Below are 27,913 nucleotides of genomic sequence, written 5' to 3'. Positions count from 1 at the left end.
ATGTGTGTAACAAGATCTATTATACATCACCACCACAATGGATATTGGTGAAACTAATTTTCAAAAAATTGCTTTTGAAAAGGGTCTTAGATCTAAGAACTCTGAAAAGGTCTAACACAAAAAAAAAAAAACGGAGCTAAGGTTAGACTCAACCTCAAGTATGAATCAAAGTTCTTACAATTGAAAACACTACACTTTGCAAAAGCTTGTAATTGTTACTGATGGGTGTACCAACACAAGTCAGATGTACAAAGATGCTTAACACTTTTAGATCAACCTCTGCACAAACAGGGTATGTAATATTGCAAACTACTGTATAACTCCAGGAGGCAATTTTAAAGGTTAGTGTTCGGTATCAAAACCTATAGTTTTAAAGAATGTGGTGAATGGAGTTACTAACATGCTTTATTATTCCCCACCCTGTGAAGACAAAAGGGATTTGCAGCCCCAGTACTACTATACTTTGTGAATATTCTGACTAGCAGTCCACAGCAAGGAATTTGGCTCATACCTATTAAACTGGTATTTCTTTAACAGTAATGGTGCAATTAATCTTAATTCAAATGAAAGAATTAAAAAAAACTGAATGAAGGGCTAGTTCACATTCTTAACAACATTGCATTTTCAATTTTGATGTATTTAGAACAAAGAATTTTAAACGGGAAACCTCAGAATCCATTATCACTAAAATACATGCATCAGTGCTTACTTGAAAACACAATGCTTCACATATGCACCTGTTTGGATGAAAATAAACATACAGAGACATCTTTCTGTACCCATAAGGGAAGATAATTTTAAATGCCAGAGGTAGGGGAGATTATCAGCATATCACAACTTACCTCATGGACAGTGGGTAACTAAGATTAAGAAGGAACATCCAGACTTGTAGCACAGGATTCCAAAGAAGTGGGTAAACTCGGGACTACTTATTTCAAATAAGGTTAATGTGTCTACAGCCTTTTGGCTACCTTCTCTACCCTCCTCCTCTTTTCTTTGGCACTGAATTTGTCTTCTGGTGGAAAAAAACTCACCTCCCATTGGGTGGAGGCTGCTCAATGTGTTCAGGTTCCCAGAAGACGCAGCTGCTGTCTGCTGAAGGAGCTGCAAATAAAGCTAGACATTACACCAAAAAACAAAACAAGAGTGAGAGTGAGGGCTGGCTCTGCTTCTGGGAGAAACTGCATCACACCACAGCCAGAGTGCCGTCTCAAAGGGAATTCCCACTGCCCATGCACCATATCGTAGCAAAGCATAAAGAGAGTGCCCCTTACACAACACAGCCAGAGCACCACCACAGTGAAAATCCATGTCGCCCATGCATCACATTGCAGCCAAAGCAACAGCACAATGCTTTCTTCAGTCAACATAATCAATGCTCAAGGAAGTTTATAGCTAATACATCAAGACAAAAACAGTAGAATCAGTAGTGAGAGAGAACTATTCAAAGCACCTCAGGCAGGATTATCACCCCTATGGATACACTACATCAAGCCACACTTTACAGTTGACACTGTAAGGACAAAATGGCAATGCCATATCAAAACCAGAGAGGCACCATGAGAGGGAACCCCCTCAGCTCTCCTCAACCACAGCAGCCATGAGAAAAACTTCAAGCCTCAGCTCAGAAGCTGTTCAAAGGAATTTCCTATTCCTTTCTGCACTAAATAGGTGTTGTTACTAAAAATTCCAATCTATCAAACCTAAAGCAGCAGTAAAAGAGGGAATACCTCCACTTCAACAGTACACCGTATCAAAAATGAGATATAAGTTTCCTTTTCTATTCCCCAGACCTTACATGGCATGAATACAGTTCTCATACTACTCTGGCATGAGGCAGAACACATCAGTTATGAAAAGTTCACCCTTCAGGGACATACCAAAATCAACTAAAATCACTGTCAAAACAGCAGACTACCTTCTGTTGTGTCATTTCTGCTAAGGAGAGTAGCTTCTCTCTATTTTCTGTAGGGTTTTGTTTTGGGTGTTTTGGGTTTTTTTTTTTGGTTTGTTATTTGGTCTTTTTTGTTTTGTTTGTTACTGTGTGCTGTCAGCTGCTTGTTGCTTCCAAGCTGATCACCTTTTCTATTTGGACAGCACCAAGTACTGTTCTAAGTTTCACTGGAAGGGGATAACAGAAATAGAGGCTGAAAAAGGAAAAATGGAAGAGGAATACAAGAACTATGTCATCAGAGAGACACAAAAAGGACATTTATATGGATAAACACTGAGGCCATAACATACGAAGAAAATCTTCCCCGTACAAAGTCATTCTACAGAAGACAGGAAAAAAAAGTTTCAATAATTAGGGTTACAGCTACTGGGGGGCTGGGATCCTCACTTAAATGTATCCTGACTAGCTGTTAGCACCTAACTTAATTTCAGCCTCCTCCATCCACAGATGGGGATTAAAAGCCCTACTCCTATCTATCAGGAGCCTTCTAAAACCAGTACATTAAACACTACAAGACAGTCAGACACTATAATTCCTGAAGAAATGAAAAGAAGCCAAATCAGAAACTCACTGCTAAGTACTGGGGTCCAAGTGTGTTGAGACCAGCCAGATTTCCCCATATTGAGGCAGCACTGATCTGTTGCATTTGTTGCTGGAGTTGCTGAGCAATTCGTTTCTGCTCTTTGTCCTTCTGCGTGTCTGCAAATTTTACCACAATGGGAGAAGAGCAACCCTGCAAACAGCAATTCAAACAATTACATACTTGCTATCCACAGCAGTCACAGAAATACTGCATTAAGACCCAGTCACTGAAAGCATTCCCATCCCCCCACATGCACGCACACTTACATACAAATATATATTCAAACAGAACATTTCAGTAAAGGTTCAAAATCTCATTTGCTTTTAATTCTATTTTGTATTTTGTTATTTTCTCTGAAGTATGTATCTTGAGCTCTAATAATAGGAGTGGAACAAACACAAAGGTCCAGGACTACTATTGGTGAAGAAACACACACTGCACTTTCTCGTCCTCTCTGCTCTCTAGTCCTCCAAACTTCATAGCGTCTGCCTGACAAATTACATCTTCTCCTGACACCCACTAACTTGTTTTACCTCCATAGTTTGTGCTTGGTGCATTGCTTTGATCGCTGTTTGTGCCATGGCTCTTGTTGTAAAAGTCACAAATGCACAACCTGGGGAAAGAACAAAAATGAACCAAGGCATTCACTACATCTGCAATTACTGGGATGAATAAAGAAATTAAGATGCTGGTGGCAGTGAGGCGGGGAGAATCAAAGAAAGAGCTGAAATGGCACCCGAGTTATGAAAGGGAGCACCCAGTGGAGAACCTTTAACTGTCAGAAAAGCTTCCTGCTTACCTCGGCTCAGGCCATCTGGGCCCCGTAATATCCTGCATTCTTCAATCTGCCCAAAGGGGGAGAACATCACTCGGATATCATTTTCATTGCACTTCTTGGATATCATTCCAATAAACAACTTCCTATCTTCTACTGCTAAGAAATCAAAAGATAAAGAGTTATTACCAGCAAATATGTGCTCACTAGATCTTATTTTTTCAAGTCTCTTCCATCAGCTGCAGTTATTTCCCCGGTATTTAGGGTAGGGGCTTGTCAAAACCAGATTCCCAGTAACAGAATCTCTTCAGTTTAAGAGGATGCATATGAGAGACCTCAACGAACCTGAAGAATGCCTGTTTTAAGTTTACATTTTGCTACTGTTTCTCCCTTGCAAGCCTGTGAACTGCAAAAATGTAAGAAAAGGAAAAAAACATATCAGATTCAGCACTTCCCTGAACCTTCTACATTCAGTTCCTGGTGAGTGAGAGAAAATCTGTATGTATTTTATGGGACTATTTTCATCCTTTCTCCTCTACCTTTTTCTATGTTTAGATTACCAACATACCTAACTGCATCTAAACAAGCAAGTGAGCTGCAGAAAGCTTTTCTAGCCTCTTTATTAGGCTAATCACTAAAATTCAGATCTGCCTACTTCCTCACGCTCCTGTCTCAACAGTGGAAGCAACAGCAGTTGCTAAAACAGAACATTTTTAGTTCTGTTTTAGATTCATCCATTCTGATCTGTACCAAAAGCATGAAAATAACACCTCAAATCAGAACATTGGACTGTGTGCTACTGTATCTTGCCTCTAAGTGCTGATGCTACTAAATACACTACTGTTGAAGAATACCTTTCAGTGTGCAGACTATTTAAAAACAAAAGATATTTTTCTTAAACTTTTCAGTTAGTGGTTACTAATGTCAGTTTAAGGTCACCTAAGTGAGTGGGGTAATCTCAAATCCAGAGCAGACCTTTATATGTCTTGTTTTACTTATTTAAGGTTGCTTATCAACTCTGAAATACTTGCTTTTAAAGGATGACGCAAATTATGCAGAATACCATTAGGAAATATAAACCAGTTTGCAAATACAACATTCAGCGCAATATAAAATATAATATGATGAAGGCTGTAGCAGAATTTCAAGCTTCAGGAGAGAAAGTCTTCTCCTATTTAGTGCCATGGTGAAGTGAAATCAACTTATTTGCTGAGCCTTCTACAGTGTTGAAGGGGAAAATTCTAAACTATTCCAGCTGACATGACTTAAACTGACTATTAAATCTTAATGTTGTACCCAGTTCACTTTCAATCTCTTAGAGCAGAAAGCTGCTTTCAAATACTTTTTGTAATCCATTTTAGTTCAAGAGATCCAGAATACCTTTTATTAATGGCAAGTTAAAAATACTTCTGTAACTGACACTTTCTTATTTGTCTTTTCCCCTACATCTTTTAATAAGACTCATAACGACATAATATCCTCAGAACTGTCACCCTAAAATTCAATTACTTTTTTCTTCTTTCAATTATTTTCCCAGGGTATTTCTGTGCGTATGGGGTGTGTGTGTGCACAATGCAAATCAATTTATGTTTAGAGAACCTATTCTGTTTTCCCAACAATACTTCAAAAGAATTACTACTTTCTACATATTTACACAGAGACATGTCCTGTATCCACACGGAAGAATCTGCAGATGGAATTACTCCTACTATATGTTACCTGTATATCCCATCTTCTGTTTTCAATTATCTTAAGACATAAGCTTTCTGGAACCAGGATTATCTTCACCATGATGCAACGCTAATCTTATAGTAACCATGGTAAATGAAGAAATTAAAATTCAGCCAAGCCTAGAAAGGCTGAAACACTTCCTTTGCTTATCTTGCAACAATATAGACACACACCCACCCACCTGAACATGCATGTATGTGCATATATAAACTCATGATGGAAATCACAGGAATAAATGATCATTTACCCCAGCGGTAGATGCCAAATATCTTAATCCATCTGAAATGGCTGGTGTGCAGAAATATTTAGTTTTTGCTCTACTGAACTGTTGAGAGTTCTCAATCTCTATTGTATACTACAAGCAGCAGCTTTGGCTCTCACCCTAGCTGCAACAGGCCTTGCTTCAAATTGGCCAAGCACTTGAAAAAGCATTTCTAGATTTCATAGAATCACAGAACGGTTTGGGTCTGAAGGGACCCTAAAGGTTGTCTAGTTCCAACTCCTCCACTACCGGCAGGGACACCTTCCACTAGATCAGGTTGCTCAAAGCCCCATCCAGCCTGGCCTTGAGCACTGCCAGGGATGGGGCATCCACAGGTGCTCTGGGCAGCCTGCGCCAGTGCCTCACCACCCTCACCATAAAAAATTTCTTCCTTGTGTCTAATAAAAAATCTACTCTTACTCAGTTTAAAACTGTTACCCCCATCCTGTCACTATACTCCCTGATAAAGAATCCCTCCCCATCTTTCCTGTAGGCCCCTCTAAGTACTGGAATGCTGCAGTAAGCTCTCCCCAGAGCCTTCTCTTCTTCTGGCTTAACAATTCCAATTCTTTCAGCTTGCCCTCATAGCAGAGGTGCTCCAGCCCTCTGATCATCTTCATGGCCCTCCTCTAGACCTGCTTGAGCAGGTCGACGTCTGTCTTACGCTGGGAGCCCCAGGGCTGAACACAGTACTCCAGGTCTCACCAGAGCAGAGCAGAAGGGGAGAATCCTGACCTATTACCCCTTCTTTTGATGCAGCCCATGACATGACTGACTTTCTGGACCGCAAGCGCGCATTGCCAGCTTATGTTCAGTTTGTCATCCACCAATACCCCCAAGTCTTTCTCCACAGGGCTGCTCTCAATCCACTCACTGCCCAGCCTGTATACATGGTTTGGGATTGCCCTGACCCACACGCAGGACCTTGCACCTGGCCTTGTTGAACTGCATAAGGTTTGCAGGGGCCCACCTGTCTAGCCTGTCAAAGTCCCTCCGGATGGCATCCCTTCCCTCTAGGGTATCAACCATAGCACTCAGCTTGGTGTCATCTGTAAACTTGCTGAGGGTACACTCAATTGCACTGTCCATGTCCCCAACAAAGATTTAAACCACCTTAGTACAAAGAAGAACTCACTAGATGTTTCCCTAACTGACAACATGGTTCTACCACAAGCAGCAGCAGTGGGAGATACTGAGTCATGGAATTTTAGAGACATCACTTACACTACCTACTATATTGAAAACACACCTTTTTTTTTTTTTCCCCTTAAAAAAAAAATAAATCAGGTTTCCAATTCAAGAAGCCTTGATCAGCAGCTGTTCAACAAAATGAGAATCCTCAAGTTTCCCTATTAGCACAAATGATGCTACCAAACTCAGACTTCAGTGAAGCTTACCATTACTCTTTTCACTGTCAGCTGGTTTCATCTGGATAGGATGGTGCATCTGAAACGTAAAAAGATTATTTAATCCTAGATGCATTCACTTTATACTATAAGAAATATATCCCATAAGAGTTGTGGAAGAAAGAAACAGCCTACCTAAACTGCCTCTACAGAAGTGCAAATGTAACAATACATAGATTTCTAGAAGAAAGGAAAGCTTTCCTAATAATATGCCACCACTCTTCCTCACAGAGTATTATTGGAGCCATGTCCACCACCTTCACTACCATGTTATTTTCCCAAATGCTCAAAAACTCCCTTAAGATCTGTTATACAAATCTCATAACATTGCTCTTTTGAATAGTTCTTTTAAAACAGTATTTGAGGGCAAGATAACATGTTTGTAGATGAGTGGTGCCAGAGCTCAGAAAAACAAAACAGAATTGCAAACAAAGCATGGCTGCTCTTACCCCTGGGAGGATCTTCATGTTGTGAAGAGCATTCTGTGCTTCTAGTGCAGCTTTACGGGTATAAAATGTAACAAAACAGCACCCTGCAATTGAAAGAAAATGCTAGCCAGGAAAGAACACTATAAATCTTGATATGCTGCACAGAAAATGCAAGTCCCACTTCTATCCTTCCAATACAAAACACATGGCAAGTAGAAGAGGTTAAGACATTGAAATAGGTAGGTACTACTGATTGCAACTGTTTAAATATTTCTAAATGTAAAAAATAGGATATATATACAGCCAACATCACCAATGCACAATTAAAACAAACGTTTACATACATCTGCCAAAAAACTGCTGGCTACTTTCATTATCAAACTCAACAATTATTTGCTAGTACCAAAGACTTATCTAGTTTCACAGGAAATAAAATATTGCATAAAACTGAACTGCAAATCCAGGTACAGCATTTAGTTAGGAGTTGATGTACAAAATTATTTGATGTACACAAATGATTAAGATCTCAATGTTATATTTTATCTGAAATTATGACACTTTCAGCAACATTTTGATCGTATCATAGAATCACAATGACGCTCTGGAGCAACACTGTTATTTTGATGTTCTGCTTTGTAATTACAATCTATCCCTACCACTTCTGAGCATTAAAAAGAAAAAAATTATCATTTTTCTCAGCTCAGCTAATGACTGGACTACAGTCCAAGGATATTTAGACACATACATTTAAAGACTGTCAAGCCTGGGTTTTCATGCACACCTGGTCACACAAAGCTCCAACACACAGAAATGTCTGAATAAGCAAACATCTAAAATGTTAACTATGTGAAAGCAGCTGAGACCGCAAGTCTCACATGAGGAGTAAAGATGTTCTCACCTTTGCTTTGAGGAGGGTTTTGGCTCCTGTCCCTCAAGACATTGATTTCATAGACAGCACCATACTGTTCAAAAAGTTCTCTTAGATCCTTCTCACACCAGCTTCGTGGGACCTGGCCCACAAACATCTTGATAGCATCTAGATCAGGTTGATCTGGGTGATCCAGTGTGCCATTCATTTTCTTTGAGCTATGAAAAACAAGAAGAAATTTCTCGTTTATATCTTTCCACAGATTCTAGATGTTACCGCAGCTAGAAGAAGCATGCTTACAGTGAGATAAAAAAATAATTCTACAAATATATAAATGTATATGATTAAAATACACACATAAAGAGAGACCTTTGCACATTACCAGTCCTGCATACCAGGATCATCATCCACATTCACTGGCAAGCTGTGTACTTGGAAACCAGACACTCTACACAGCTGTTTAAAGCTTCTCTTAACATTTGTTCCTATAATGTAGTCAACATCTGGGATTCAGGACAGGACATAAATCTCTTGAGATGACTGAAATATATCATTAGTTCAACCATGTAAAATTTAGCAGAAAAAGAAACCAGAAGAGGAAGGAACCTAAACTCAAGTCCACCCACAGACTGCTGAAGTTATCAGTAACCTGATAACTATTTCAGCTTCAGTCAACTGAAAATGAGAGGATAACATTTTTTTGTTGTTGTTTTTAAGTGTGACTATGTGGAACTGTTTCCCAAGGTGAAGACCCACCTTAAAACAGAGAAAAAGGTACAATCAAACAGATGAGAAGTTTCATTAAGGGTTTACAAGGCAATAGCTCTTTGTGAAACTAAGGAGCTTTCAACAATATTTGGCAAAACAACAGGCTTAGGTTGTACATGAACAGGTTGGGATTGGGCATCTAGTCAGTCACAGATTGAATCAAGTTGAGTAACGGTAGAGTTAACATAGAAAAAAGTCACTTTTAGACTACAACACCACAGGAGTTTTGAGTACGGGAATCTCCAATAGGCTTCAAGGCATTACATCTAGCCATATGAACAGTTTACAGACTACTAATAAAACTGTGTTATACTCCACCCAGCTAGCTGACAGTCATATACTGCTTTCTGTAATGACTCCTCAGCATTTGTCAAGCTCAATGAGAGGTCTTGTTATCAGTAGTCACAGCCTGGTATACCACACGACACAGTGGAAGAGTAACTGTAATGACACCCTATTGTAGCTATAGTGATTAGTAGGTTAAAATTGCTGACCAGCCCCTGCATAATCCAGAAAGGACGTGGGGAGTGGAATAGTAACAATACAATGATTCCCCCAGCCCCCAAACCCTCTGCTGAAGAATACAGGTGGCCTTCTTCCAGAGTAATCGGCTCTCCTCATCTCTGCTTTTTTCCTTGAAAGATAGTTTTTGAATGGCTTATTAACCGCACATTACAGTAAACAGTGTTCCTCTCACTGTCCATCTGCAATCATATTCCCTCTGAATAGAATTTTAGAAGAAAAAAATTCCTAACCAAGTAATGTTTAGTTCATTTTCCCCCTTAATACACTGTTCAGAGCCTAAGGAAAAATACATGCCAGGGAAAGCTCACAATTCTATAGCTGTATGAACAGATCTCAGGAACAACACAGCTTCTTACCAGAAGGGAAGGGAATCATCATAAATCCTTTCACTCCTCTTTATCTTTCCATTCAGAAAGAGTCAGCAGCTCTCCAAACAGCCAAGGCAAACAATACCTTTTACAACAAGGTAAAATACCTCTTTCCATTCAATGTCTTTTCATTTCAATTGAGAACAACTGGATCATTCACCCTCTTCCAATAATTATTTTCAGCCCTGCCTTCTATGCCATGGGCAGCTTCAAGAGCGTAGCATGGCTCCTGTTAATTGGGCAACTCTCAACATAACTTCAACAGTATTCAAGGAACCTTTCATTCCTCACTAAAAGGTTTAGTCTGGAGTCATTAATAGGGAAGAACAGAAACCTTTCTCCCAATAATTGATTTAAATAACTGATTTTATAATATCAGCACCTGTAGCATATTAGTACTGCCAAATAGCATAGCTTTATTCTTCCTTAGTGCTTATCCCCCAAATTATTAGATTGTTTCCCCCCAGCAAGAATCCAACATCAATTGTTGATGCCCACTAGGATTTTTTTCAAGAAAACAAACTGCAGGCTCTCCTCTCTTTTACCCCCCTCAAGGAGAATTAATCAGATAGCAGAAGCTTCAGAGACAGCAATTGCGACTATCTCTTTAGTTACAAACTTAGATGTGAAGACAAAATACTTACACAGGGCTAGCATTCAAGGAACAATGGTCCACCATCATCTCTGGGAGGAAATCCAACTTGAACGCAGCCATCACCTCAGACTGTGACAAACTACTAACACTAAATCAGTGTATTGCCTAACCCCCAAACAACGCCACTTCCAAAAGTCCTGCAGGTCTTAACACTCAGCCACACAAAAAACACTCAAACCACAGAAACAGAAGCTCAGGGAGACCAGTAATAGACACCACAGAAACAGGCTGGACTGGGAAAGGGACATGGAATCCCAGATTAAAAAGGGGATGTGACCATGTGAAGGGAGGCTCAGCTTAATACACAATGAAAATGCTGATGCACTGGGCTTGTTTTGTGCAATTTTCCCTGGCGAAGCAGTACTGAGTGCACTGTCAGATAAACAGAGTGTCAGATCCATGAAGATAGCAATGGGTAACAGAGCAGAAAGAATACAAACTCCAGTCTTTCCATCCCCAACTAACTCCTTGCCTCCCAAAATGGCAGTCCAAGGCCTTGAGGTTCAGACAGACTAATCAATATCACCAATATTAAGGCGTGAAGTCCAGAGGTTCCTTCACCGTAACCATTTTCAGCAGCTGATCTCACTCTTTTTACCTTGTGCATTATTATTTTGCACACTCTCCTAACTAAAACGTTTCTCTGAACCTGCCAAAAACATCAAAGCCAAGGAATTTTTGAGTAATCAATCTTAACTACCCCAGAACATCAAAACCTACTCCTTTTATAGGAGAAGCATACATTGTTCTGGAAACAATACTCTGCCTGTCATGCATCTATAAATGTAGAGATATATAGAGTCTATAATGATAAAGAAAAGGAAAAAAACCACAGTGATTTGTTGAAAACTTTTATAATCTTTGAAAACACTGATCAGAACACCTCAGCAGCCTCATCATTAAAACAGGAATAACATGCCAATCAAGGAACTGTGAGGTGTATTTATACACACAATACAGACCTCTTGTTACATCTCCAATACCCAAACTAAAGGGACGATAATCTGGATAATACTGGATGCACAGGGAGATGCAGAAATACTTGATTGCAGACGGTGACTGCTGCAGAGGCAGCTGGGTGTGTCTGAGCACTCCAGGAAGAATGATTAGTTCAAGTCCAACATGAATGCAGATAAGCCTTATGTCTACGGTAGATATAACCACAAAATAAACTCTTACAGCATCAAGGAATGCATGCTGGTGCAGCTTCTTTCTTGTCTGTCAATGACTGCAACATGAACTTGCAGTTATTTAGACTGGCCAGTATATAGAGCTTATTTTACACTTGCAGAGTTACAGCATGTCAATTGTTTTTTCATAAATAACCGTTTTCAACCTTTGGAAGAGAAAGAACATTTCCAAATATCTGCCTACAGTGAGGTTAATTAAAAGGTTATTAAAAGGAGTTAGGCCTCTTAATACAAAAAGATAGGCATGTTACTGCAAAATAAGAAGACGTGAATTTAGCACACATCAAATATCAACAGTAATGACTGCATACATGCTCTTACTATGTGGTAAACACAAGGAAACTTATTCTTTAGTGAAAATGTATAAGCTACCTGCTAAGCACCACTGTTAAGAGCATGCAAATAGGCACTACAGAGCACAGGTCAATTTATTTGCTTTCAGTAAATTGTTCATATGTACCTTCAGACACATCTTAGAGGTTTCCCACTTGGAAAATGCCATGTTGTGTAATACACATCACGTTCAAATGTTAAAATTCAGCCTGGAGCCCACTTTATGGATTTCTCCAAAATAAGCCCACAGAGAGAAACACTTCAGATTTGTATGATTAGAACAGCAGAAGATACAGTGGGGAGCTTGCCACTGTTCACATAAACCTATAGATCGACACTATAAACTCTGGCCCTACCTATGCAGACCAGAATGTATTCCTTCTGGTCTCCCAGTTATCTTTAACTTTTCAGGCAGCCAGTAAAATACCCCAGCAGCCACGCTCACCGTAGGTTTGACGAAAGATGATACTGGCAACAGATACCCTAGGAAAATGGGTTTTTAGTTTACTGAAGAAAACCACTAAGTCAATTTGATTTGATCCTTTCCCTCATACCTTTGCTCTTCAAAATGGAAGTCATACCTACTTGTTTCACCAAGACAAAACTGCAACAAGTGACAGGCACTGTCACACTTATGCTCCACCTCAAATTCAGTCTACTGGCTTTGATAATTAAAATGTTAGTTTTGTGTAACTATCCTGCTACATATTAACTTTAAAATCTCATTATAGTCACTCTATGATGTGCTCACTTAATTTAATGAATAGTGCCAAAACTATTTCACATGCTATTATTTACAATCTGGGGGAAAGGAAGAATCAATACTAGAATGTTGAATAAATATCTGAAGGTATGTTAGCAAAGACTCAGTGCCTCAAGGTGCCATACTTCTGCAGAAACAATGACAATTTCAGGGACAAAACACTAGTGTACAAACACAGGTTTGTTTTAACATTATTTAGTTGAAGGCATCATCAAGGTAGTGAAATTAAAAAAAAAGACTGAAACTTGTGAAAATATCAGAGTCAAAAAAGATAGTATTTCTCTACTGCACAAAAGTAAGAAGAATTAAATAAGGAAGCAATGTTTCTTTAGAATTATAAAAAATAACAAAAGTTATCCTAGCCATTGCTCACAAAAAGAAAGAAAAATAAGAGAGCTAAACACACTTATTTTTTGCTCAGATGTCAAATTCCTGCTGGCTTCCAGATCCATTCTTTGACAGTTTCTATTCAAAGGATAATAGAAACAATGTCGGAAATTCAAAGCTCTATGGACTATAGCTACACATTTAAATGTGGTGCTGGTCTGACAATACGAACATTAAAAACTTCTACATACTACAGATTAGATCTCACTTTTTTTACACTTCTGAAGCTCTAGATCATGTTGCAGAATATACCACTATATGCTCCTCAGAGATTGCAAAGTATAAATGGTAAAAGTCTTGCTTTTATTTTTAAGTTTCCAGAATTACATCACATCCTGAGGCACAAAAGCTAAAAAACTCCACCACCACCCCCAAAAAAACAAACCACAAGAAAAACTGTATCGTATTTCGCTTCCTAAGAAAGCCTTGCTCATTTCAATGAGCAATTAACTCTGAAAGCTACAGATAATACCATCTTTTATTTTATACAGTCTGAACCTCAGACAACATATACAAACCCAAAGCTGAGGGACTACTGGGATAGTGACAGCAAACTATGGGAAAGGATGCAGGCTACGTGGAAATCAGATGCTGTGAAGCTTTGAAGGAGGCAGGTCCTAGAATAAACTTCCCCTTGTATTATCTGTGCATATCCAGATCCCTACAGTGTTGCTGAATTGCAGGGTTTTCTTTAAACAGATAACCCTAGGTTAGATGCATAAAACCCACTAACTACTTGTCAATATTTTGTTGTTTCATTGTTGATCTTGTAAGCAAGTGGTCAGAATATTTTCTGCCTATGTTGAAATCCAAACTGTCTCCCCATGCCTCGCTGGGTACAAAAAGCCCCTTACCTAGTTGCCAAAACTGCAGTTTCTTCCTCTGCCAATCTCTGTGACAGTTACGCACTGTGGGTACGCAAATCTGACACATTCAGAATGCTGAATTTACCATCAAAATACATGAATTTTCAGGCTGCTTACAATTCAGATTAAATTAACTGAAAAACATTTTTGTTGATGTGTTTTGTTGATCATTTTTGTAGGTTTCCAGGTGGAGAAAAAGGACAGGAGGGGATGACAATTGCTTTTATCTCAGAAATAGCAAAGTTTCACGGTACACTGTCTTATGTATTTATCTGAGAGCATTCAATTTCCCCATACTCTCCAGACCTAGATGGATTTTCACAAATTAGCTAAGTAAATTTTATTCTAAAAATAGTTTATAATAAGCTTTTTTCCCCCCTCCCCTTCCTCAAAATATTTTTTTGGGAAAAAAACCCAAACATTTGAGGTAAATAAATACATTCATGACCTACTTCTCTGGCTTGTGAATGAAATGCTGTTTACCTGTAGCTTCTATTCCAATTAATTCTGTGAAAGCTTAAAAGGAGTGTTTTTTGAATTTTCGTCTGACTGAAGAATCCACAGGCCTCCCAGCTCTCTGCCAGCAGATGAAGCAGCAAGTCACCTATGTCTCTGGCTTCTAGGATGATGTTTTCTCTGCCTAAGCACTCTTAGAAAGGCAAAAATGAAGCAGCAGCTAAACTTACCCTTTTATTTGATAGTAAAGACAATCGCTTTAAAATAAATTATACTAAACCTATTTTCTAAAATGAGGAAATCAGGTTATTTTTTCTGGAAAAGGAGATAAAACTTCACACTGAAGTGAAAAAAATTGTTACTCTAATGAATTCTAAGCAGTGGAGCTTATAAAAAGGTGGACAAGAAACACAGGTACATTTTCTTTTAAATGGTCTATGGCTTCCTCCAATACATATGCTGCTTTTGAAAGCTCTGCTCGTGTTCTTCCTGACTTCTTGCTGCTATGCATCATTCACTTGAAACAGAATCTACGGCCACACAATTCACAAAGTAGTTGTAGCTTCCTATGTTCATAGGAGTAAAGCAGGAAATGGCCAAAGGCAAATTTGAAACTGGTAAGAGGGAACACTTCTTACTAAATTCACAGATAAAATAAATATTAAGTGGCAGTGACTTTTGTAATCCTGTCAAAGCTTGACAGGGTTTGAGTACAACTGGGTGCTTCCAGGGGTATATTTTCCCGCTTCTGTTTACTGCACATATATAGAAAACCCAACTGTTTTTTTTTTAAACAGAAAACCCATGGGCTATATGCATGAAAATACTACCCATGAGAACTACCTCCTTCTAGCTAACATTAGGAAGGAACAACTAAGTAACTTCATCTTTAAACACAGACTAATCAATAATTATTAAGATTTTAGATCCATTTGTCTAATGCACATGGCACTATAGGCATTATCAGAAGGAAACCACAAACTAGACTCTGTCCAGCATGGCAGTTCTCAAGTTCCTTAGTCACAACTTTTTACCTTTCTAAATCAACACACCTGGTACAAAATCTTAAAGTGTAAACAGATATGGAAGACATTGCTTCGATAAAAACCACAAAAGTTACTGTGGTTTTCAAAAAGTTTAATCAGTGGCAACTGAGATCACAATTTTGAGGTGGCAAAACGATATATCAAGTCCTATACCTATACAAGTCTGTTGTATGAAGGGGTTCTGAACTAAGCTGATCAGAAAAGACCTGTCGCTTGAACATGCTGTTTCAGACAGGCATCAAGGGATTGCAAGCTGTGGTAGAAAAGGCGGCCGTTCCCAGCTCTCTACTAACCTGATGATTTCCAGATGTCACACAGGAAACCAGGACACAGTGATGCTTTCCTGGGATGCAGAGAACAAAGAATACTGTTTGCTATACAATAAACCTCAACACTAGTGAGGTAACCCTTAAGATGCCAACACATATAAAACAGAACTAAACCAACTGTTCCTATGGATTTCTTATCTCCTTACAATAAATCCAATGACTATCAAGATCCTTCAGTGGCTTCTACCTGTTTAGCTGTGCAGACAATAGCCAGACTAGTTCAGAGCTACTTACAGACCAACGGGCAAAGGGCAAGAATTGACCAAGAATTGTTTTGACCTCCTTCTCACTTAAAGCTAAATGAGTAGGAACTTAATGCCTTGAAACATTTACTACTCTGACACATTTATTTGAATATGAACAGCGAATTCAAAGGTTTCCAGGAAAGAATGACAGTACACAGCTTGTGCATTGTTTCCTTCAAAAACAGGCCAGTAAAAACCCAACTGAGCTTTCTCTAGCAGATATCTATAATTTCTATTAATCAAAACACTTCTAGATTAAAGCATAGACTGCACAAACACACCCAGTTCCCCCTGTTTGCTCCTCATGCTGCACACCTTAGTGCAAAGGCATTTCAAAGGGCACCAGCAAAGTAACCTAGAACACCAGGTCTTTAGACAGGCCTGTGACTTTAAGCCATCATTTTGCTACAAAGTCAGTCCAGGGATCAGCTAATGCTCTGACAGAAAGAAACATCCTTGACCTCGATGTTAACAGTAAAAACAAGTAAGGAAGACTTGTATCTATATTATTATCCACACACCAACACGTGGCTTTGACTGCCACGTGTTTATTTGTCTGACCAGTCTAGATGTCCCTCTTGCTTTAATTTCAAATAACAAGCATTGAAGTGAACGTGCATATTAACTGTAATAGGTCATGTGTGGTTATTATCTTCTTAAGCAGCTAGTATCTCCAAACTAACTTTTTGAATGCCAGCTAAGAAAGCACAATCTTAATGACTGATATAACAGCATTCCTCCCCTGAGGAGGAAAGAAGATGGTATTTCATACAAAGGGTAGTAGATTTTTGGAACTGTGTGTTCACAGGATAGTGCAGACACAATAAACTTACATGACTGCAAGAATGGACTGGACATGTACTTGGAAGAGACCCATCAGAAGCTACCAGGCAAACCACAACAGGTTAGGTTTCCCTGAGCTGAAAACAGAGGCCAAGAGACCACTGAATTAGTTTCATGGTAAAAACAAACACTATAGATTATTAGCCTTTGTGAATGGCAAAGATAGATCAGAAACATTTCAAAGAGCTGGATCATGCCTAGGCCGTTTGTGTTGGGACAAAAAAGTACTATGAAAAAAAATTAGAGTTGTCCTGTTAAAACTACTGAAGAACTGAACTAGACACATACTAGGTAAACGCTAAGTAAAAATGCTCAGCTATTATAAACACTATATTCAACTGCCTTAGTAATTAACACCAAGCCAACCCCCCACCCCTCGCAAAACTACACAACAAAAAACCCCAAACCCCCCAAAACATACCTCTGGACTTCAGGAAATGTGACAGCACAGATAGTAACTAGTATATACTTTCCCCTCTTTTTAAAATGCCTTGCAATTGCTTTCAACATACCGTCACACAACTGATGAACAAATTCAATCTGTGGCATACTCAGTATCTGGCTCACTCCTGAGGGCAACTTAGACCAAATGGCAGACAGTAGCTCTGCAGTATGAGAGCTTACCTACCAGGAAACAGGTTACAACATCTGTTCAAATCAGAGAAGCCAAAAAACCTTTTGCTATATATATTATTTGCCAATAACTGCTAGTAACAGAATGTCTAACTAGAACTCAGAAGCAGCTGAATTATCAGTCTTAAGACCTTCTTGCAGCAGATTAATGACGTTCACAAACTTCTAAGATAGCAGCCTCCAAACTTCTTCAGTTTTCCTCTTATCTCCCCATGACACGTTGCCTTTTTACCTGCTTGCCTGAGAGGGGACATGAGTGTGCTGTGAATATACTGACAGGTCTGTGGGTATCAGAATTCTGCGATGTGAGGGATGCACAGCTCTGCAGTGATCTGCTTCTCTAGGGCAGAACAGCTACACGATGCTACCCTGAGTTTTACTTTCTTAATGCATAGCTCTCAGCTAGAACAGTAGCATGAGGCTGCTAACCCAGTGCTTGACCCTGCTGCAGCTGTCTGCTACTTCAGTGATGATACTACAAAGGCTTGCATAGGCATTCCCAAAAAGAGAAAAAAATGGAATAGACTGGCCATGAAATCGTCTCCTGATGATGATCTCAAGCACCTGTCTCTGACCATAAAATTTCTCATTACCCAGGGCAATGAGGAATAAGCAAGCTGATAGCCTCCAAAGCTCTCTGGTTTGAGATTACTGAAATATTTTTGTATTATTCTCAGGTACATCACAACTATTATTTAAAGAATCTGTATCTATTCAATTCTTTTTTACACAAAGGCAGAAACTCCAAAGAACTTCAAATATCACAGTCTGCAATAGAGCCATTTACAGAGTGACGGACAACTTTGGTTAGTATTTGCATGGATTCTTCCAAAGGCAGCCAGTATCTGCCCACCCTGTTTTCATTAAGATGAAGCATTAGGATAATAGTCTACTACATGAACACAGCGAAACAAATAAAATAGATGTCCATGTTAGTAAAATCTTCAAACTAAAATATTCTCCTAGAAACTCCAACTTCTCTATGATGTTTATGTCCAATGATACTTCAAAATGCTCCCATTAATCTTCTGGGGGTTTTTTTGCTAGCTTTAGACTTCAGTTTTAACTAGTTCCCAGTTGTGACCTTCAGAAGACTGATCTGAAATGCATATTACAATTTCTGTCTTTCCCAGCTAAATTTTGTTTCTTTATCTCGCATATTTCCTCATTTTTTCTAGACTAAGGGAACAGAGAAGGAGACAAAATCAGCATTATCAGCTATTTCTTGGTAGTAGTAGTGAATTAAAAAAACCCAAATCACAACAAAAACAACAAACCAAAACAACCCACAACACAGCAAAATTTGCTGTGATGCAAAGACAGTAGCAAAGGCCTGGCTAAGAAGACACTGTATGAAAGATAAGAGACACAAATAAGCAGAGGAGCAAACTGCCAAAAGACCAAATCATGAATTTGGAGCAAATAATACATGACAACCTATTAGAGCATCTGTACTTGTAGAACAAATAACAATAAGCCTTAATGCAGGTTTGCTAGAATAATTCATTTTGGTAAATCACGGACAAGAAGTAACCATCACATGTCCATCCCTCTTTGTTAGACATTTTACAATTAATAATTGATATGAGGAAGAAGCACTGATGTATGAGTCCCAGAACAACTGCTTTTAAAGCAGAAGCATATAGGTTTCTTCCCCTCATTCTACAAAGACATCTAAATATTAAAAACAACAACAAAAACTGTAGAAGATTTAATAATTTTATCCTTATCTGTAGGTTGTGGGATTGATTTTTTTTTTAAATAGATGTGAAATGTGTATTTTGGGTACTGCTTAAGCTCTACAGGAAGGTATGCAAAAGAAAATTTCAGTTAAAAATTATTTTTTTTAAACATCTGCCAATATTCGAGCAGACTGGGAAACATTTTGAGTTTTTATCATCACAGTGCTGGAACACAGCAACGGTTATATTTTGTGAGACAAACTATGGAAAACTTAAGTACCTAAGAGAGATCTGAAAGACCGACAGACACTTGGTCACTGTAGATAGAAAAAAAACTCTCGAGAAGTCGGAAAAGTGGCTTGGTCAAAACAATAGTAAGAGGAAGTAAATGCAGCAGTATGACATAGGATAGGAGACAAGGCAGGAAATGTGACATCATCACGAAAGTGAGGACATGCATTTCTAGCCTGTGAAAGGACAGAGGACTACTAAAAGGAGACAGGATGGAACATTTCAGGCAGCAGCAAGGTTTGAGGGTTCTCCCCCTTCTTTTTGTTTATTGACTGAATTCAGACCATGGGACACACAGAAACCATAGATGATAAATCACACTTGCACTTCAAAGTTTAGATCTTCAGTAGAAGAGAATAAGAATTATAATTCTTGCAGACTATCTTGTTCTGAAAGCAGATACAGATAGACTTTTACACCACCTCTCCCCTCTCTCTCCCCAAATGTTGTCTTTAAGCTTAACAAAAATGACTTCCCCACCCAGCCCCAAAAGTTTGGCCAGAAGTTTATCTTCGGGTATTTCAGCTTTTTGTGTAACAAACAACCCTGCAAGCAATTCTATGGAACAGAATACTTTAGACCTCCTTCAACTTTTTTACTTTGTAAACAGAAAGACAGGACCCAGAAAACTGCTTTCAAATAGACCTGTATTTTCCTGTCTTTTCCTGTATTACAGGAATCTGCAGCTCTGCACTTAGTCAAAAAGATGCACTGGAAACAAGTTTTGTAATCTCTGCAATATTTGCTAGAAAGATTTTTAGAGAATCAACTACACAGATTAGTATTCTGCCACTAAAACAGATCCAGAAGTTACCCGTCTGCTAAGGAGCTGGAAACCCACCGGGTCCTGGAAAGCTCGTCTCCACGCCAAACATGCCACAAAACAGTACAACGGGCAAAGCAAATACATTTACACAGAGAATTGCTATGTGGTTGCATATTGGACCCAGGGGAGACTACAGAAACAGCTATACAACCCCAGGACAATACCATGAATGAAGATTTTTGTATTACCTTACACAGAACTACAATGAATCAAAAATGCCTTTAACTAAGTTTTTTTGCAAGCAATATACCTTGTGCATGTGTAAGGAAAAAGATTAAAGTATGAACTGGTCAGTTACTTTTTACTTCAGAAATGTAATGTGTAATCTTAACTCAAAGGAACAAAGTTGGTACTACTAAATTATTTTAAAACCTCTCCTTATTGAAAGGTCCTAGAATAGCAGTCAGACCTGTTTAAAAATCTTTCTGAAGTATGGTAAGACTCTTTGCTTTCTTCCTCTGTAAGTTTCAAGAGACCCTCTGGACTAAACAAAGCAACAAGTTTTATTGTCCTTTGCAGCCATCAGAACAGCCATACAAGCCATTCTGAGGAGTCCTTTAATCTCAAATTGTTTCTCCTGATAGTACTATATACAAATCAGAATAAGTTAATATTACACTACAGTAAAAATTCACTCACTATTTCTCATTTCATATTACTCAAATGAAATCTTTTTGTGCACATTACCTGAAGAGAGTTCAAATGCAGCCCAGACAGCTCCAGGAGAGCACACCATGCAATTAAAATAGTAATTACTGCAATAATTTCTACATAGTGCATCAACTTAGAACACGGTAAGACATGATTTTCCCTGGCTCTTGGCACAAGGATGCAAAGGCATAGCTTCAGTATTGTCCATGAGCAGAGCAGAGGAGATCGAAATGGGATGTGGTATCCCTGGAAAAGCAAACAATTCTATCTACCACATGTGTTGTGGGGTAGAAAAGACTAACAGATGCAACAGGGGATACTCCAGCATCACTCCTGGTACAGAAGAAATGCAGCAGATTTAGGCAGTGGTTGCTACCTTGTCTCCTAAACAAAGTTGAGACCTCTGCTATGTATTTTGGACAAGCAGCCATCTGCAAAACTTCACTAGCTGTTAAGCTACACATGCAGAACCATAATAAAAATGTCAAAGAGTATGTTTCTGAAAAATATCTAAACTTTCCAAGCCTCTATAATTGTAAGAGAAACAGTATAATATATGTGCTTCAGTTTCAACTTCAGGAAGAGCTAAGCCCAGAAAGAATGAAGAATACTACTTTGATCCAGAACAATCCCTCCAAACAAATCTGTAATCAAACAAATTCACATCTACTTTTGCAAACTATAAATGGCTTTAGAAGTGCTAAGGAAGGATTAACTTCTCTTATGGCAGAAGAGATGAAGTTCCTTCTGAGTAGACAATCCTACAATCTTTTAATGCCCATTTTAATCTCCACGCCAAAGTCCTCTCCTTTGGAAGGGGCTCAGTTCTGCAGAGATTTAATTTGAACAGATACATTTCAAGTAAAAACAGGTAAGCTGCTCTTCTTCAACACACAACCTGCCTACCAATCTGTCTCAAAGGAGTTTTCATTAGAGCTTATGTTCAGAAAGACAACAGGATCACCCTAAAGGAGGGTCAGGGGAGTAAGAACAACATGAACACTACAGTGCTCTCTGTTCACAGGGCATTTAAACAGTACAAAGGCATTTCTGTCCTACTACTGGTCCTATCTACCGATAACTAGTAGAGTATCAGTATGGTGAATGTGGATATGACAAAAGTCAAAAGAGAAGTAGGAGTTCCTCAGTCTTGAAACCGTCAATGCTCACAACACACTTTTAAGACAGTAGTATCTGGCAGAAGTATAACTGTTTAATCTGCTTTGGCAAAGCATGGCATATAAATTTCTAAATACAAGAAGCAATCCTGAATCTCAGAGTAAACTATCTATTAAAAAACGTGTCTGGTTAAAGATAACAGCTACTAGAAAAGTGGGTAACAAAAGTGCTATTTCAAAGGTCACTTGATTGCTTAAAGCAAAGCTGACTCCTCCTCAATTTTATTCCCTGACCAGACCAAAAGCAGAATACCATCAATTTTATTCTGATATATCTGTGTGGAGTTAATCATCGTAAGAAGTCTTTCATACCAGGATGAAACAATTTTACATATTGTAAGATGTTCAAGAAAAGACTCAGTCCTCTTTCATGTGGACACCTTCCTGCATTCGCATTAAGGCAGATTAATTCAACTTTAAGTTGCTCTTAAGATGAGAAACCATGGAACTTACACCAAATGGAAGTGTTTTGTTTTGTGACTTATTTTCAGTCACCATAAACTTGATGATTATTTCTGATCTACAATCTGATTATTTTGTTATTTAAGTAATCCAAATCTATTGATTCTGGACCTGTGTTTTGTAACTGGCAGAATCCCATGTGTTTGGAAAAGCTGGGTCTAATCACAGATTTGTCTGTCTCAAAAGATACAAACTCTTCAGACAAAACCACAAATATAATGACCAGTATTCTCTCTTTCCTATCTGCTGTACAGTCCTAACAGAACAGCAAAGGAGCAGGAATGGCAAAGTACAGAGCACCAGTCATTCAGGAAAGAAGTTGAGTGTCCTGTAACATCCACAATGCTTGGAGACCAATGCTCCAAACACAGAGGTCAATTGCCAATTCTCTAAAAATCACTTAAAAAAGAAGGTGTTCCTAGGCTTCTTAATCCAACTTTAGCTCTTTCTACCCTGATGAGTAACACATGGAGAGACAGGATATCCTTCATTTTAGAGACAAATTTTATATTCTTTCCAAAAAAGACATAACTAAATCCTTTCCAATGCATTTATGAAAACTGTAGCAAGTGTCTGACCATAGTAAAAAACAAGTATTTCCTCAAAATAATATCAAAACTCAACTCTGCCTGGTTGTCTACAGAGTAAAGGCACACCATAAATATTTTTGCCATAGCACAGTGATTCATCAGATGAGCAACAATCACCACACTTCGAGCATGACAGTGTTACTTAAAACAGTAGCTAGAGGTCACTTGTCCTTAGAGGTGAGTTCGAACTCTTCAGGTGCACAGTTACAGACAGTGTGATCTGTTCTTTTGTTACTTGTAAACCATTGCAACTTGCTAAACCACAGAAATAATAACTAGATCACTAAAGAGCTTTTTATTGGGTTGTCAAGCTGACTTTATTTACCATGCAGTCAAACTATTACAAGAACCAAGCATAACCAAAGGACACAGAACTACTCAGTTGGAAACTGAAGAAGAGAGCAAGGGGGAATTGTCTCAGATGTCTCATGAAACTACACCCTTATTGGACTTAAGACATTAAGAAAATTGCACCAGAAGATCCTTGCATTTGGCTTCAAGCATTTTCATACTAGACTATGCTCCTGTTCTGCTGCACATAATCAAATCTGTCTCAGCCCACAGGGAGTTGTTCCACTAATATTCACCTTTAGGGTTTAATGTACTACAGAGCACTTAAGATTTGATCTGGTCAAAAAATTACAACGAAGACACACATTTCTACTTTGCAGTTAATTATGTTTCTAAAATTACTAAATTACAGATGGAGCTAAAGAAGCCTATTGACTTGGTACTTGCAGTCCTAAACCGTTAACACTCCCAACCCTATTTAGCAGTACAAAGGCAGGAAACTGCAGAGTTTAAGATGCAGGGAGCACTGCTCACTGCAGTGGAAAACCACTGCTTTCTTCATTGAAAGTAAAACCAACTTCTCTCTAAACCTTTAAAAGGAAGTGCCAATATGCAACTGAGTGATACAAACTGTAGTTGGTTCATACCTGCAGCTATGCACCTCTCTCTAGCCGTTCCTGTCTTCACTCTAAAAGATAAGGAAAAAACAGACATTTGAGTACTCCAGAGTTAAAATCAGACACAACATGAACCCCATCTTGTAAAATACTGAGGACTGTGAAAGTAAAGCATATTTATAATAGCAGAAGTCATCATGAGGTGGTAACAACCCTCATTAGACTCAAAAAAGAAACCACACTCTCAAAAATACACAGACTAAATGAAAGGATACAAAAGAAAGGACAGCAAACACAACATGGCTGAAAACAGTAGTTTTGTAACTTCCTAATAACATTCTGTGGACTTACCCTACCTGTCTGGCTCTCATGACAGAAGATGAGTTGCTAATAGCAGTATGCACAATTCTAAACTCCTATGTAACATTATTTTGACAGCAGCAGCACTAACAGATGCCAAGGAACCTGCAGATGTAACTCTAATGTAAGACAGCACAGATGGAAATGTATGAGAAAGTTCTGGATTAGGGAACACAAAGAACTAACATCACAAAAATGGAAAAAAAATGTTATTTCTGTATCTTAGGCAAATCATCAACTAGGAACCATACAGATTTTCTGTACTAGCATCTCATAAGTAAGGGATGCTACTTTTCGATTCAGGATTCTCTTTCTGCAGATTCATTAACTGATCCACATCACAAGCTAGTGTATATTTAAATACAAACTTTGCAATATTCTTTTAAAAGAATTTCTCCTCTGCTTCCTCCTAGGTTATTTTGCAGAACTACACTCATGGTAGTCAAGCAGTATTTTACAAAAAATCCAAATCTGTTTACTTATCTATAGGTACCAAACCAAAACCTGCATCTGTCCGCAAGGAGAAGAGTTATACAAGACTATTTGAGTTTCCATATTTTCACTGCCTTGCAGGTCCCTTCACAATCTTTGTTCTATATCCTTTGAGAAGTGTGGATAAGTGACCCATACCCTCTTTTAACTTGTCTTGTAAAATACTTAGATACTTATCACATATACTTATGCCCTCTTCTCCAGAGGGAGATCTCTTGAGAATTTTTTAATCCCTAATTTGTAGTAATTTTCAATTGTTCTAATTTCTTCCTAATTTGTTCAATGGACTTAATAAAATATTATACCTTCTAAAGGAACATGGAATCCTAAACACAGCAACAAAAAATTCTCTTATAATACTAGTTAAGAACAATAAAAATCAATCCATCAATGTTGAGAAACATAACTCTTAATTGAAATGTGCATTTCCCAAATTACAAATTTATCTTTTCTAGAATATTACTGAAAACTGACTATTGATCAGGGAACACTTTACACACTTATTTTTGTTCTGTTTCACCATGACATTCTGGATTACGAAGTTCCTACCAGTGATTCCGGCAAATATGCTACCTGAGGACACCACCTTCCACTCCGCCCACATTCCTTTGTTTTTTTGAAGTTTAAATGAAGAGTATTTGTTTATGGCCAAAAAATAGTTTCAGATTCCTACTAACAGACCTGTCTTCAAAACACCATGTAACACAACCTTCTTGTTTTCTTCCTTTTCAACTCAATCTTTGCCAGATATTTAAGCCTTATGAAAGTTGTCATAAACACCGTTATATTTCTATGATAATCAGAAAAAACCGAAATACACAGCTCACTCATCTTGTAAATGCTTAAGAATATACTGGTAAACTACTTTTTAACGTTAAAAAGAAAATCTTCCCTTTGCACATGTACACTCAAGAGAATTAATTTAAAGACTTCAAAAGGTACCAAAAGTACAGCTATCAGCCAGAGGAACCCATAATTCTTGGATACCTTTGGGAAAAAACATACACCTCACTGAATCAAAGGCAAAATCCAAGACAATAAAAACTTTAAAAAGCAAGCAGCAAATCTGACAACCTATAGAAAGCCTGGGAGAATGCTCCTAAATCATAAATGTTTCTCAAAACAAAACTGTTTTAGTATGGTTCACTTAACTGCATGTAGAACATAAACACACCAAATACTTTATCCAAGTTTATACATCAGACAAACCTGGCCCAATGGCCAAAGAATCTGACAACTTTATTTCTTCCCAGAAGAAATCAGGACGTGAATACCTCAGATCAAGGCATATACAGCTGGCATGACACTAGCAATGTGTGTAGCATAGCAATTTCTGTAATTAACTGACATGGCAGTAAGCTCTCGTGCAAACTGCAGATTCACCCCAGCCCAGCATCATACACTGAGAATGTTTTCAGTTGCACCAGTGTGGGTTCTCAGTGGGGACCGCAAAAGAATTAACAGGTGTAAATTGGGACATCTCATCACAGCTTTTGCAAACAAGATTTCTCCTGAAGTTTCCCCTGCACCCCCAAATGAAGTGCTGCATCTGAGTCAGATGCCACTTCCAACTTCTTCTGTATGTAGCTGGGAGGAACTATGACACCACCTGAAAATTCCATGTAGAAAAATGAAGGTTTAACACAGCCCTGCCAGATTTAAGAGTGACAAAATACACTCTTGCTGATGAACAAACAGTTGTAGCTTATGGTATGCAATATAATATAAACAGAACTACAGCTGGTAATGAAAACAAATGGCTCTAGCCACTAAGTAGTGGACAATGGATGAGCACCCAATAAATATAGCGATACTGCTTTGCTACTTAGTGGCAAAAATTCAGTCTCACCAGCACCCAGGATCATCTATAAGAGAACACTGGATCATTTAATGGGTTTTGATCAATGAAATTACTGTCACTGTCAGCACTTGTCTAGACCAGTTAGTTCTGATTTCTCATTACATTTTCCAGGAATTAATGTTTGTGGGATGTCAAGATTACCACTGACAATTCAAGAGGCTAACAGATAAAACAGACCACATAGCTCAACCTCAGATACATCCTGGCGTCAGCAATCTCCTATATAAATCAATGTTCAGTCTGGACTCTCTGCAGATGTACATACTTTTAAGTGCCAGTATGGCCAATAACAAAAACTTGGAAATATAAAAATAACTATTTCTCCGGAGGAAATGCAGAGGGGAGGTAATGATGCATCAGAGAGTGAAGGAGCTAGTGCACTAGATAAGTTTACTTACAAATAGAGAGGCCTATAAAAATCAGATGAAGCTTCAACTACTGTACAGCTTAGGCCACAATCCACAGAAAGCATGTCACCTTCTAGTAAACATTACTCATGAGACAGCAAGACAACACAGAGAGTGACAACAAACTCCTACAGTGCCAAAACCTTATCAAGGAAGCAGCCATGCCTTCTTATCTGAGAAATGTACTTCTACTGCAAACTTCACACTACCCAAACCTCTCAGCACCAGAAGCTACTTGCTCAACGTAAGGCAACAGCTCCCAGTCACTGTGCCTGCTCACTTTGGCAGAGCTCTCAAGGACTGTTGTCCTCAGTGTTGCCAGCACAAGTACTAATGCGTGTACAGGTTAGCAGACAATCTCCACAGTTAGTAAGCAGACCAGTTGAATTACTTGGGACAGTATGTTTGACTATCAGAATGTAAGTTTGCTCAATTTAAGATACAATAGGAAGAATAGAAGAGGTGCACATTTGGGGACTACCTCATATTAAGGGAAAAAAGAAAAAAAAAAAGAGAAAGGAAAACATCTTAAATGCCATACTTCACATTACTGTAATGAGAACATCATAAAACACTTAACATCAGGGATGCAGACTATATCTGCAATGTCTGTTCCATGCTCAGCTATTAGAACTTAAACATTCCCAAAATCGATCATTAGTCTTGTAACCCATAATGAAGGTGTAAAGAGACACACTTTCAGAACGCAAAACAAAATAATCCTACGGTCTATGGTTGAAAATACAAGACTGGGGCTTAGAAGACGTGAGTTCTATTACTAACTATGGGAC

At 38.5% G+C, this 27,913-nt stretch overlaps 1 protein-coding gene across 19 annotated transcripts in view; it reads right to left on the bottom strand.

Annotated features, from left to right (window-relative positions):
* Positions 1–27,913, bottom strand: part of CELF1 (CUGBP Elav-like family member 1) — a 69,483-nt gene that overhangs the window by 28,158 nt on the left and 13,412 nt on the right. For 8 of the 19 annotated variants that reach the window (XR_008745491.1, XR_008745492.1, XM_055793924.1 and 5 more), the window contains 7 exons: positions 8,038–8,225; positions 7,161–7,243; positions 6,703–6,751; positions 3,337–3,471; positions 3,071–3,150; positions 2,526–2,687; positions 1,035–1,116 (listed from right to left, as the gene is read on the bottom strand). Coding sequence is in view for 17 of the 19 variants with exons in the window: in XM_055793924.1 (XP_055649899.1) it covers positions 1,035–1,116; positions 2,526–2,687; positions 3,071–3,150; positions 3,337–3,471; positions 6,703–6,751; positions 7,161–7,243; positions 8,038–8,215 (769 nt within the window). In the remaining 2 variants the exon portion in view is untranslated. Of the gene's footprint in view, positions 1–1,034; positions 1,117–2,525; positions 2,688–3,070; positions 3,151–3,336; positions 3,472–6,702; positions 6,752–7,160; positions 7,244–8,037; positions 8,226–14,345; positions 14,520–24,032; positions 24,074–27,913 lie in introns of those variants that run through there. The other 11 variants (XM_055793932.1, XM_055793930.1, XM_055793931.1 and 8 more) reach the window with 6 other exon arrangements.

The sequence above is a fragment of the Falco peregrinus genome, chromosome 1, assembly GCF_023634155.1.
Source record: "Falco peregrinus isolate bFalPer1 chromosome 1, bFalPer1.pri, whole genome shotgun sequence".
Lineage (NCBI taxonomy): Eukaryota > Metazoa > Chordata > Aves > Falconiformes > Falconidae > Falco > Falco peregrinus.
The sequence above is the reverse complement of the archived record's forward strand: the minus strand, read 5'-3'. Positions and strand labels throughout refer to the sequence as shown.